This window comes from Phascolarctos cinereus, unplaced genomic scaffold (genome assembly GCF_003287225.1).
Source record: "Phascolarctos cinereus isolate Bilbo 61053 unplaced genomic scaffold, phaCin_HiC Scaffold_2;HRSCAF=192, whole genome shotgun sequence".
Classification (NCBI taxonomy): Eukaryota; Metazoa; Chordata; class Mammalia; order Diprotodontia; family Phascolarctidae; genus Phascolarctos; species Phascolarctos cinereus.
Genome location: NW_027555625.1, coordinates 357,365,107 through 357,378,897, shown reverse-complemented (window position 1 = coordinate 357,378,897; position 13,791 = coordinate 357,365,107). Strand labels below are relative to the sequence as shown.

The window sequence follows — 13,791 nt, the reverse complement described above, 5'->3', positions numbered from 1 at the left end:
ATGAATGTTTCTAAGGAAATAGACCAGCGACTGTTCCCAGGAGGAAGAGTCATAGATATGGAAGGCAGCTCCAGGGGAAGAGCCTGGAGACTTAGGCCTCAGTCTTGGCTCTGACTTTAACTAGGTGTGTGGCCTTGAGAGAGTTATTTCACCTCTCTGAGATTCAGCTTCCCATCTGTAAAATGGGTTTATAATACTCTTTGTACTGCCTCTCAGGGGCTGTTGTAAAGAGAACTGGAATGCATTTTTAAAAATGTGAGCTAGTATCATTAAGAAATCTGCCTCAGTAACAAGTCAATTTTACGATGAGTTTTCAGGCCCCATGGAAGAAAGAACTATGAAGTCCTAAGAAAACCTTTGCAGTGTCCTCTTCTAAACTTTGCTAACACCGCAACTTTAATTTTTGGGAATAACCTTTTTTGCTACTGGTACTCTTTCTAACCTTGTATTTTTGTTCCCACCTGATTACATAGTGACTAACTTAACAGAAGGACTTTGTATGCCAAATTGGGCTTAGTCATATAGTTATTATTTACTTGTCATTGAAAAGTTGTTACTTTCTTGATTGATTTTTTTTTTGTCCCTAAATTCTAGGTTGCTAAGTCGCTGGGAATTACAGAAGAGCTTCTACAGAAGAAAGAACTAGAAAAGAATGGCATTTCACCTCAATATATACTCAGTGCAGTTGAAGTGGGGCTAGGTGAAATTACTGGACAGAAAAGAGAAAATGAGGTAGGTGTTTGTGGTGGAAAATTTATGTAGCATTTAATTCCTGTGTTTCCATAGTAGAATGTAAGGTTCTTGAGGGCAGTAATTGTGTGGTTTTTTTATTTTTATTTTTTTTGTATTTGAATCCCAGAATGCTGTCACATAGTAGGTACTTAATAAGTGGTTGTTGAATTGAACTGAAAAAAATCCCAGGACTTGGAGTAAGAAGACCTGGCTTTGAATCCCAGTTCTGTTAATTTTTCAGCTTTGTAACTTGAGAATGTTACTTGACTTCACTGATTCAGGTTTTATTTGTAAAATGGAGTTAACTTATTTAATATATCAATAATTAATAAACATTTATTAAGTGCCTTCTATGTGCCAGGCACTGTGCTAAACCCTGGGGATACAAAGAGTCAAAAAATACTCCTTACCCTAAAAAAACTCACAATCTAATGGATATTAATTGAATGAATTTATTCATTCAAAAATGTTGGACTCTCAAAAGGTCAAAAATGGGAATCAATGGAAAAAAAATGTGAAGGAAGGCAACTTAGCATGACTAGATTTCAGACTTTATTACAAGTGGTAATCATGAAAACATTCTGCTACTGGCTAAGAAATTGTAGGGGCAGCTACGTGGCGTGGTAGATAGAGCTCCGGCCTTGTAGTCAGGAGGCCCTGAGTTCAAATGCGGCCTCAGACACTTGATACTTACTAGCTGTGTGACCCTGGGCAAGTCACTTTACCCCTATTGCCTTACCAAAAACAAACAAACAAAAAAAGAAGTAGAGTGGTGGATCAGTGGAACAGATTAGGTACACAGTACATGGTGGTAGTAAATGGCTATAGTAATTTAATGTTTGATAAACCCAGAGATCCAAGCTTTTGAGGCAAGAACTCAACATTTGACAAAAATTATTGGGAAAATTGGAATACAACTTCGCAGAAACTAGACATAGACCAACATCTCACACTATGTACTAAAATAAGATCAAAATGGTAAATGATTTAGACATAAAGGGTAATATAAGTAAATTAGGGGAACATGGAAAAATGTACCTGTCAGATGTATGGATATGGGAAGTTTATGACCAAACAAGAGATAGAGAGGATCATAGGATATAAAATAGATAGTTTTGATTACATGAAATTAAAAAGGTTTTGCACGAACAAAACCAGTGTAGCCAACATTAGGAGGAAAGGAATAAACTAGGGAAAATTTCTTATAGCAAGTTTTTCTGGTAAAGGCTTCATTTCTCAAATATAAAGGGAACTGAGCCAAATTTATAAAAACAAGAGCCATTCCCTAGTTGATAAATGGTCCAAGGATATGAACAGGCACTTTTCAGAAGAAGAAATGAAAGCTATCTATTGTCACATAAAAAAATGCTTTAAATTACTATTGATTAGAGACATACAAATAAAAGCAAATCTGAGGTACCGTCTCACACCTATCAGAAATGACAAATGCTTGAGGGGATGTGGGAAAATAAGTACACTAATGAAATGCTGGTTAAGTTGACCATGTTATGCTTATTTCCACTTGTCATCTGTTTCTCTGAAGGTGGATAACATTTTCCTTTGTAAGTCCATGTCTTCCCATTTTTTTCTAAATCAACCAGCTTATCATTTCCTATACCACAATATTCCAATTCAGTCACATCCTATCTGGGAGAATGTCTATGAAGATTCCCGTGCCCCCCCACCTCGATTTTCTGCATTCTTTCGATTCTTGGCTGCATAGATTTTGTTTATATAAGAAAATTTTAATTTAAAATAATTAGAATTATCCATTGTGTAATTTGACAATGCTTTCACCTTAGAACATGGTTTAAGGTCTGATACTGCTGAATCTACTTCCTTGCCATCTTTTCGCTCATTCTGGAGAACAATTTGGAACTATGCCCAAAGGGCTATAAAACTGCATACGCTTTGATCCAGCAATGCCACAGCTAGGTCTGTATCTCAGAGAGATCAAAGAAAAAGGAAATGGGCCCATATGTACAAAAATATTTATAGCCACTCTTTTTGTTGTGGCATAGAATTGGAAATTGAGGGGATGCCCATCAACTGAAGAATGATTGGACAAGTTGTTGTATATTATTGTGATGAAATACTATTGTGCTATAAGAAATGATGAGCAGGATACTCTCAGTAAATCTTGGAAAGACCTTTTGAATTGATGCAAAGTGAAATGAGCAGAATCAGGAGAATGTTGTATATAGTAATAGCAATATCATATGATGATCAACTGTGAATGATTTAGCTATTATTAGGAATACAATGAAACAAAACAATTTGGATCTTAAAATTTTTAAAAATAAATGTTAAAGCTTAAAAAAAACCAACCAAAAACAGCCACAGTCCCTGTTACTTTGAAATGTTGAAGCCAATATTCCAGTTGTGCTATTTCCCTTTTTGCAGAATTAGGCTGATTTGATTTCAGGTATACAGATATATAAAAGTCTTAATGCAGTTTTAAGCTGTTAAAGCTGAGATATATAAATTTGGTCTAAGTAGGAATTAATTAGTTAAGGATTTCTTGAGACAAAACACACACACACACACACACACACACACACACACACAATCTGAATGATTTGTAGTTATCCAGCATGTCAAACAAAAAATGCCAAACTTATAGGATTCAGTTCAACAAACATTTACCAGATGTATACTCTGCATTATGCTGGGCATATTGGGGTTACAAAGACAGATAGTATTGTTCTCAAGGACCTTACATTCTACTAGGAAATAGATAATTTTTGGAGGGTGGAAGGTGGACTGAACCTGTGGTTTCATTGTGGAGAAAACTCTCATTGCAGATAGGTACTTGCTCTGCGACTTAGTCTGAGAGAGTTGCCTCAGGTACTGAGAGGTTATGTGATTTACCTGACTCACACAGTCATTGTGTGTAAGAGGTAGGACTTGATTGACATCTGACCTTTTTGACTCCAAGGCCAGCCAGCTCTCTGTCCATTATGTGATACTCTCTAGGTAACGAATTTGGCTGGAAATTAGTAGGTAATAGAGTAAATATATGGAGTGATATGCTTAATAATTTTAATATATTATTTTAAAAGAAAAAGACCATTTTGTTAATTAATTGAATTATTAATTAGCTATATATCCACTAGCTATAAGTATCTTAATACAGTTTTAGACACTATCTATGTATGCTACTGCATGCTTGACAATTCATTTAAATTCAGTTAAACATTTATTAAGGGAAAAATAAAGAAAATAAAACCTCCAAGTTCCTGTACCTGTGCTCAGAGTGTTTATATTCCGTGAGGGATAAAACAATTTACAAAATAATTTTGGGCAAGAGAGAACTCTAACAAGTAAGGGGATCAGTTGAATGGCCCCCAACTAGTGTTGTATAGGAAGCTAATGATTCTAAGTGAGGAGGAAATACTTTCAGATGTGAGACAGCCTGGGCAAAAGTCTGAGTTCAGTAATAAGCCATTTTGGCTGGAATATTAAGTATGTGAAGAGGAGACTTGTGAAATAAAGCTATAAAATAAGGCCGGAGCCAGACTGAAGGTCTTTAAATGTCAAATTGAGGAGTTTGTATTTTATTCTACAACAGGGAAACATCTTACATTTTTTAGTAGAGTGATATTGTCAGACTCTGTAATAATAATGTTTGTGTTCCCTACTTAATGTATGGAAATTGTTTAATAAATCTTGAAAGCATTGCAGAAATGTGAATAGTTATTACTGTGCCAGGGTTGATTACTCTTTGAAACACTGAATTGCTGTTGTTTTAATTTTTAAACATTTATAACGATGACAGGTCAGAAAAGGTATTTTTTCATGTTGTTTAGTGAATTGGATTTTTATTCATAGATACTTGAAGAAGTACTGGTGCCAGTCAAAAGAACCAGGATAGAAAGTGGATCCAAGAACATGAATGATAATTACGCTAGTCACAGTGGACTCAAGGAGAAAACCATATCTTTGTGTAACCAAGTTAACACTGAAGGTAACATTTCTGTGGCATTCGGTTGATTGGATGCACTAATTGTTCAGTAGCATTTCAGGTTATTTTCAAATTTTAAAAATTTTTAAAATTTTCTAATTTTAAAAAGAATAATCTGCTTCAGTGTTTAAAGGCTTTTTAGGTTTTTAAGAGCCCTACTTAAAGTGATACTCTCCCGAGGGCATCACTTACTTCCTCAGAAACCTTTCTGTAACTCCCCATTGCTTACAAAATGAATATATTTTGGACCATTTTTTTTAGACAAAGCTTGGGTGAGTGTATGAAACCTATCACGATTTTCTTCGACATAGAAACCACCCTCCACCTAGTACATGATGTCTGTTGTCTCTTTCCAATAATAACAATAGCAAGCCTTTATTTGACACAAAATGCTTTTTCTATATATTCTTTCATGTGACCCTCATAACAACCCTTTGGGGTGGGTGCTATTATCCCCATTGTACAGAGAAGGAAACTGAGACTAAGAGATTAAGTAACTTGCCCACAGACACACAGCTAGTAAGCGTTTGAGGTAGAATTCAAACTTAGGTCTTCCTGATTCCAAGCTTCAGTGTGGCCCCCTTGTACCCTTTCTTACTACATTCTATTTAGTTGTATATATTTCTTATCTTTCCTGCTGGATAATAAGCTCCTTGAGGTTAGGGACATTGTTGTGTAGAAAGAAAGTAGTCTTTGAGCAAAACTGGGAGTTCTCTTGTGGAGGTTAGAAGTGAGTGCATTCCAGGCTTAGAGGTTGAAGAGCCATAGTCATCTGTAATTTGATTGGACTGAGTGTGTGAAGGGGTTTAAAAAATTAAAATTAAAACTTTTTTTAAATGTACGATAAAGCTGCAAAGTTACATTGGAGCCAGGTTGTGAATGCCTTTAAATGCCAATATGGGGAGCTTGTATTGGATTCCAGAAGTAATAGAGAGCTACTGGAATTCATGAAACTGGAGAGTGACACAGTGAAACCTGTGCTAATGCCCTTGCTGTCATACTCATTTTTTCTCTCTGTATGAGCAGGTGGCTGGACAACATGGTTTTTAAGGTCTCGTGTTCTATAACATAACCTACGAAATTAGCCTTAGTATAAATCATACATGATTGAAATTTTTTTTGTTTAGTAACATTAACAAACATCAACTAAAATTACACAGAAGAAAAAAGAATTGTACATGAAACTGTGACTCTATTATATACAACTTGATTTTTATTTTTAAGTGAGTTCAGTGTACAATTTTTTAAAAATAATTTTTTACTGTTATCTTGATTTTTATATTGACTAAATTTCCCCCTCTATCCCGCTTCTTGCCCTCTCGCAGAAAGCTATTCCATGCAACAATTTTTTTATTTTTAGAAAAATAGCAAAACCAATTAGTAAATTAGTATATTAGTCTGGTAATACATGCAATTCAATATGTATCTTTTAGAGCTGTCTGCTCGTCTGATTGAGTTTAGACTTTTCTGTTCTTTTATGTGCATTTAAAAAAAACTGGCTACATATTTTCTAGCTGTCTTTGTTCAACTAGTTTGATAATTTTGCATGTTAACCTTGTTTTGGGTTCATCTGACTGGTCAGTCAAAGGGTAATAATCCTTCTTCCACCTTATCTACTATACTGTCTGTCAGCAGTCTGCAAGCTAATTTACCATGTAGCCCTGAATGTTTCATTTCTGTTTTGCTTTTTAAAATGGTTTCTTCTTGTTGAGGTAGAGATATAGTAAATAGAGTGCTGGACTTTGAGTCAGAAAGACCCAGGTTCAGATTCTGCTACTGACAATAACTGTGACCATTGGCAAGTCAGTTAACTTCTCTGAGTTGCAGTCTCATCTCTAAAGAGAGGGTAATACCTGTTGTACACAGGGTTTTTGGTAAGGCACAAATGAAAATCATCTCATTTGATATGTCAAAGTTTTTTACAAGCTTTAAAGCATTATATAAATGCCACTTCGGATTATGATAATTAGATTAAAATTAATTGCTGTATAGTCCTCAGAATACTACTGTCGTTTGAAAACTAACCTTTTAAAAGACAGTAGTGGCCAACACCAGAGCTTTGGGCACCAGAAAATGATTTTTTTTTTTTAGCCATAGCAATGCAGGATATGAGCTTTATTAGTGTAGGTATACAGATGAATTCACTTTTAGCTGTTAAAATTATTCTGCAAAACCAATTTTGCTCTCAGTCTCATCTAGCAAGATTTCATTCTTTAGTTTTTGCCAAGGGAGTTATTATATAAACAATATAATCAAAACTTAGCTTATTCTTTGTATAGTGAAACACTAAAAGTTAAATGCATACTTTTATGTAGGCAGCTATGCTTGGCCCAGGGAGAGATGGAATTCAGATAAGATCCTGTTCCTTCCCCGTGGAACTGAGTAAAACGTAGATAATACACAAGCACAAATGAATAGCATGTATGTTCTGAATTGTAATTCAGTATTTTAAGAAATCAATGGATCCGTATTCTGATTTGTGGGAGTACTTCTGAGCATTTCCTGTCTGTGTTCATTGTTCACAAAGGATACCCACAGTTTTTTGGGAGGCTTTCCTCTACATCTTTTAATATTTCTTCCATACTGTTATCCTATTTGGGTTGTCTTGTTCTCACTGCATGACTTGACCACCCCTTCTGATTGTATATTTTTTGGGTGATGTATTTTGTGCCCACTAATTTTTATTTCCAATGCATTTTGAGCATTTACAATTGTAATCATATGAATGATATAGGATATGTAACCATATTTTATATATATATAAAAGTTAGTTTATTGAAGAATGATGAAATGTTTGTATGTTCAATTTTCCCCAGATGCTTTAGGTTTCAACCTCCAGCTTAATAGGACTACCTCTCAGTCTTCAGAAGAAACTTATGTGGCAGTCATTGATGCTGGGAGTCACATGTTAAATGGTGGCCAGCCCCCTAAAGCATTTGCTGATGTAGAAGGCAAGAATGAACCTGCAGGTTCTGTCATCCTATACCAGGCTGTTGAAGGAATGCAAACTTGTTCCCAGGTAGAAGATCCAGGTAGCCTATTTCAAGAACAGACAGAGTTGCTCCCGGAATATGTTCATAATCACCCCCCTGACCAGACTACTTCTGACGAATCTGCTATTTCTGATTTCTGTTGTTCCACATTATCTGATAAAGACTGCCCATGGTCTGGGCATGAGATTCAAAACGGAAGACAGAATGAGGATTGTAAATCCCATCAGGAATTTTTAAATCCAGATAATGAGATTCATGAGATAATACCACAGCCTGAAAATATTTTGTCAACAGACATTCCCATGGACAATTCATGCCGGACTTCTTTGGAATCACAGCATCATCCTTTATTAGAAGCATCTGTGTCCACTGAGGACATTCTTGAAAATCCTACTGAAAATTTGGACCAGTTCCCTGAGTCATTACAGAATGTCCAAAGAGAACAGGAGAGTGCAGTTGCTGTAGGTGAAACTCTGGCCTTCGAAATTCCTGATGAGAGCCAGGAATTGTCTCAGGGACGTGAACAAATTTTTATTCAAACTTCAGATGGGCATATCCTGCCCCATCCAGGTACAGTTGTATCTGAGGCTAATGACATTGTTATAGTAACAGAAGTTAATGGTACTGCAGTGCACATCAGTACACCTGATGGACTTCCTTTAGAAACACTGGAAGCATTGCTGGCAGTAGAGAGAGAGCCAGAGTGAGAGCATTATGAACTCTCATAATTAAATAGTACCAGAACCATAGTTTTTACATTTATACATAATTGTCTTAAGAGATGGTCTATTTCAACAAGTCTATTTTTCTAATGTGAATACTGAAACAAGGTGAACCTTTTAACTTATTTATAAAGAATTATCTTATTTCTACAATGAAATGTACTTTATGTATCTTGTCTGAACTGAAAATAGCTAAATATAACAAAAAACCATGTTGGTTTTTGATTTAAAACACCTTTTAAAACTTCAAGAGCTTTTGATGAATGTTGTGAAAACTGCATTATCACTTGTTTCATGAAACCTTTTACAACTCTCACTTCCCTTTCCACGCCCCACAATGCAGTTTGCTTCACTGCATTTTGACAGTGATGTCTATATTGGAAACTTCTTGAAAGATATATTTTAACAAAACTGATTGTAAGGTATTTTCCTTGGGAAATAAATAGACTCTCACCATTACTATCCCAGTTTTAGAGATGAGATGGAAGAACAATTTCTTTGTGGTCTGTTTCAAGAAAGAACTAGTGTGATAGTCACATCTCACTGTGAAAAAGTAAAGAGGCCCTTCAGATTCTAAGGTGTCTGTTTTACTCAGTTTTTAATGATTTTTTGAAAACAGAATTTGCCTTAGTCTGTGTTAATATTCTACAACAAAAACTTTGATATTTTAGTCATTTATACTAAATTTTTGACCTAGTCCTTTGTTTCCCACAAAGGGTTATAAGACTTAAATAGGACAATCAAAATTATAAAAAGCAGCATATAATCAAGTGCCAAAATATGTAACAGACTATCATAGTATTTCTCTTTTAAAGTATAATTTTGGATTATCTCTTTTGAGTCTCACAGTACTCTTTTTCTCGTACTAAAATTTCTTGGTGCTTTTTCCTTCTAAAACCATGTTTTATTAAATTTTCTTTACACTGCTGCCATTTCCCAGTATTCATGGACTATTCTCCTTCGTTGTCCATAGAACCCTCTCTGTAACAAAGCGATGAAAATGGCAAATTGATGTCTAGCAGCATATGTCTCATTCTTCAGCTGGAATGATGTTTCATTTATCAGTCTTCAGGATTTAAGATTGGTCATTACATTTATGTGAGTCCTCATATCTTTTAGTGTTCTTTTCTCAGTTTATTAATTTTTTTGTGTTATTTTCTCCTACAGCATTGTGGTCATTGTGTAGATTTTTACCAGGATTCTGCCTTCTTTATTTTTCATTGGCCAGTATAAGCCCTCCCAAGCTAATCTGAATTCTTATATTTGTAATTTCTTAATGGCACAGTAATATCTCATTGTATTCATATGCCATAGTTTGTTCCTAGTTTATGGGAATAAATTCTCACTTGTTTTCCACCTTCCTTCCCTCTTTTGATGCTACTAAAAGTGTTGCTAGAATTAATTTTTTATACACACACACAAATGAGACCTTTATCTCTGTCTTTGACATCCTTAGGGTGTATACCCAGTCTGGAGTTTTTTTTTTCTTCCCATTTAAGTGTTATTTTGAAGGCTTTATTTTGCATCACTGTCACTTCACAATAATGCTCCCTACCCTCAGTGGAACCCTCTGGAGTATAAGCTTGTTGTGAATAAAGGTGTTTTTCCTCGTAATTGCATCTCTAATGCCTAGCATGGTACTGAGCACATATTAGATACGTAATACTTATTGACTTAGAACAAATAAGTGTAGTCAAGCAAAACAGAATGGTCATGGGTGAATACCATGTTATCATTTCTTACCTCTGTTTCCCATTTCTGGTGACAGAGGGAGGGGAAGCATGCTTCGTTGTTACTCTTCTGGATCTATAAATGGTGACTACGTTGATCAAAGTTCTAAAATCTTTTTTTCCCATCATATAGATTGTTTTCCTAGTTCTGAGTTACTCTGCTTCAGGTCATAAAAGTCTTCCCAAATTTTTCTGAAGTCTCCATACTTGCTGTTTGTTACAATGCAATAATTACCTTCATATACCATAAATTATTCAGTCATTCTTCAATCAGTGGACATCTATTTATTTTCTAGTTCATTAAAATTTTTTAAATTTATACTTTTTAAAACATCATTCATTTCTGAATTTATCCTCCTTCTTACTGGTAACTACTACCCAGGCAACACTCCTGTTGTAACAAACGTTAAAAAAGAGAAAAGGATTATGTGCAATATTCTAGTCCTCTATCTCTGTAATAAAAGGTGGGAAGTGCAGTTTTTTAATTCTTCTGGATTTAAATTTGATCACTAAATCATAGCATTCAGAAGGGGGTTTTGTTTTTCTCTGTTTGCATTGTTGTAGTTATGTTGTGTACTTAGTTTTGCTTATTTCACTTTGCATTGGTTCATATGTCTTCCTGTGTTTTTTCTTACTACAAAGTGTAACCAGAAATATTTTGGTGTATATGGGCTCTTTCCTTCTCACCTTGACATCCTTGGTGTACATGTCTATTCTGGTGCTTTTTCAGAACCACATTACTGAATTATTTAATTAGAGATCTGTAATGTCCTCATTACTTGAGGAGGGCTGCCTGGGTCATACTAACCTGCACCTGCAGTCTTCGGGCGTCCCCGGAAAACAAAGGAGTGGAGTTGACAGTGAGGTGTAGTTTCGAAAGGTTTATTCAGCCATTGTCTCAAGTGGGTAAGCAACTACTACTCTCTTACCACTCTCCCCGCTGATCCTGCCTTCAGCGTTTTATATCTTTTACTTATGGGAACATACCCCAATGTAACAGTGAACAAAGCGACAAGGTTTACATATCTTTACCAACAGGCAGCACCGAGCATCTTTCCCATGAGAATAATAATGAGAGTATCTACAAGTACATTTCTTTGCAACATTATCCTGACTGTGTCCTTCTCCCATAAAACACCATGTACTTTTCGTTCCCGGAATGTTCCCAATACTTGATACTTGAACTAGCAATACTTGATACATAAGTTAGCAATACTGGATATCTCTTTGTGCCAGACCTGACTGTGCTTGAGCTAGCAACATTGTGTTATAGTTTGAGCTTGCCTAGTATCAGAGTTCTGCTGATTGGGGAATGCAAGGTCCATGGACAGAGAACCGAGCCAGGATATTCTACACATGTACTAACACCCGAGAGGGACCTTCGCCTATCAGTGAAGTCTCATGAACAGCCTGTGGTCCTCAACATCCTACCGGTCCCCACAGAGATCATATAATCTGACATTACTTAGTGGAATAAATTATAAACTATTTAGATTTTAATACTTATAGCAAAGAGATACGGAAAATTATAAGAACTTTACCTCAAAACGTCTTAAAGTAGCTACAGTGTTTTTGGTGGATCAGACTTCTTCCCTGCAGCTTAAAAATCTCAAGAATCTGTCAAACAGTTTAACTGACAGCACTTAAGTGCAAAGCACTTTATATACATTTTTATTTGAGCCACATATACACGAGATAGGTACATCAGATACTATAATCTCCATTTTTATAGATTAGCATGAGATGAGTTGGGTTGTGGTTTGACCATCAGGTTACACTGCTAGTGTCAGAAGTAATTGGCTTTGAGCACACCATACATTCCTGAGGCCCAAGTCTAGTTTTCTGTCCACTGTTGTGTAATAGATGATGTTATATATTTAGAATGTTTAATTTTCTGAGAAATGCTCTTAGAGGAATATTAATGGAACAGCTTATCATAGTGGCATGGTAGGTAGAGAGTTGGCCCTGCAGCCAGGAAGCCTTAGACTCGAGTCCCGTTTCTGGTAGAAGCTGTGTGAATGTAACTTCTCAGTGCTCTATATCAGAGATGTTAATCATGTAGCCCTCAACACTCCAGAGGGCTTCTCTGAAGTAGATTAAAATGTAATTGGGAGATATTTAACTAAATAAAATTATAATTAAACAGATATTACACTTTAAAACTAAGTCAGTGTGCATCTTGCAAGGATGTTTCTGTACAAATTAGAGGTCCTCATTTCTACGTGAGTTTGACACCACCGCAGAGAAGCTGCCTACCTGCTTCTGCAGAAGTTCTGCACTGAGAGTTCCATGCCAATAAAAACACAGATCCAGTTCTTAGAAAACAAAATTTAGTTTCTTGAGGGTACTTGAATATAGATTAATATCATAGCTTGTAGCTAAAAGTATTTTTCATTTTTCTTCTTAGTGGAAAAAAAAAGTGATGGCTTCTCTATATGTCAGGAAATGTAAAGTCTGCTAATATGGTGTATTATTATACTGCAGTAAAATACTATTGCAGTGATGTAATGTCAATACGACCATGAAGTCAGAAGAATTGTGTTGTAATCCTGGTTCTGCTGCTAACTCACTACGACTTTGGGTAATTCATTTCACTTTTCTTGGCCTAATGAGGTACCATGCTCAGTATTATACTTAAGACAGAGGTTCCTAAGTTTTTTTTGTGTCACTGACAGTCTGATGAAGTCTGTAGACTCCCCAGAGCAATGGTTTTAAATAACAGAAGGAAATGCTAAATTTCACTTAGAGCTTAGTGAAAATAAAAATGTAAATTTTTTTTCCTCATCCAAATTCATGGACCTTATGAAATCTCTCTGTGGATTCTAAGTCAACAGCTCTTATTTTAAGGCCGTCTCTAAGGATTTCCTGTAATTCAGCATTCTAAAATTACTGGAGTAATATCAAAGCAATATGAAATAAAGAGAATTTAATTTAGTAATGAGACAGAATGCCTTAATGATCAAGTACAAGTACAGAATTTAGAGCAGACCTGTGATTTCACTGGTCTAGGCCATTCCTGATGTGGGACTAGATGGGTAGCTTGAAATCTTAGAATTGACTAGAGCATGGAGAAGTCACGTGACAGTATCTTAGAGGCAGAACTTGAACTCGAGTCTTCTGGCTCTAACGCCAGATCTAAATCCACTTTGCCATGCTGCCTCACATATGGTATATAGTTATATGATACAATTGTTATTATATAGTATAATGCTGTATTATTATACTATAAACCTTAGGTAGAGGCTTTTTTTTTAAAGGCTCAAGTATTAAAATAATACTTAACAGCAGGAATTAAAATATTGTTTAGTTGGCTTTTTCATTTTTTTTATATTTATTTTCACTTGTTTTCTGTTTACCTTCCCCCTCCTTTCCAGTTTTGGATAAATCTATAAATTATTAAATGAACTACCTCAGCCTTGGAAACAGTAAAAACGTGTGTGTGTGTGTGTGTGTGTGTGTGTGTGTGTCTGTGTGTATGTGACTCATAAAATAAGTGCAGGCATTGGACCATGACAGTTTTTATCCTAGAAAAATAAAGTCACATCCTTGGTAATTTTGTAAAAATAGAAGTAGTGGCACATTAATGTTTAAAAATAAAATTTGAGAAAAATGGCATTATGGACGAATGCCATATTTCATGAGTCATGATG

The 13,791-nt window shown here is 35.5% G+C and overlaps 1 protein-coding gene across 1 annotated transcript in view; it reads left to right on the top strand.

Annotated features, from left to right (window-relative positions):
• The window catches only part of ZNF839 (zinc finger protein 839), a 36,740-nt gene extending 26,973 nt beyond the window's left edge, over positions 1-9,767 (top strand). Inside the window, 3 exon segments of the mRNA XM_020971164.2 lie at positions 595-732; positions 4,564-4,699; positions 7,513-9,767. Coding sequence (XP_020826823.1) covers positions 595-732; positions 4,564-4,699; positions 7,513-8,396 — 1,158 coding nt within the window. The 3' untranslated portion in view covers positions 8,397-9,767.
• The last annotated feature ends 4,024 nt before the right edge of the window (positions 9,768-13,791 follow it).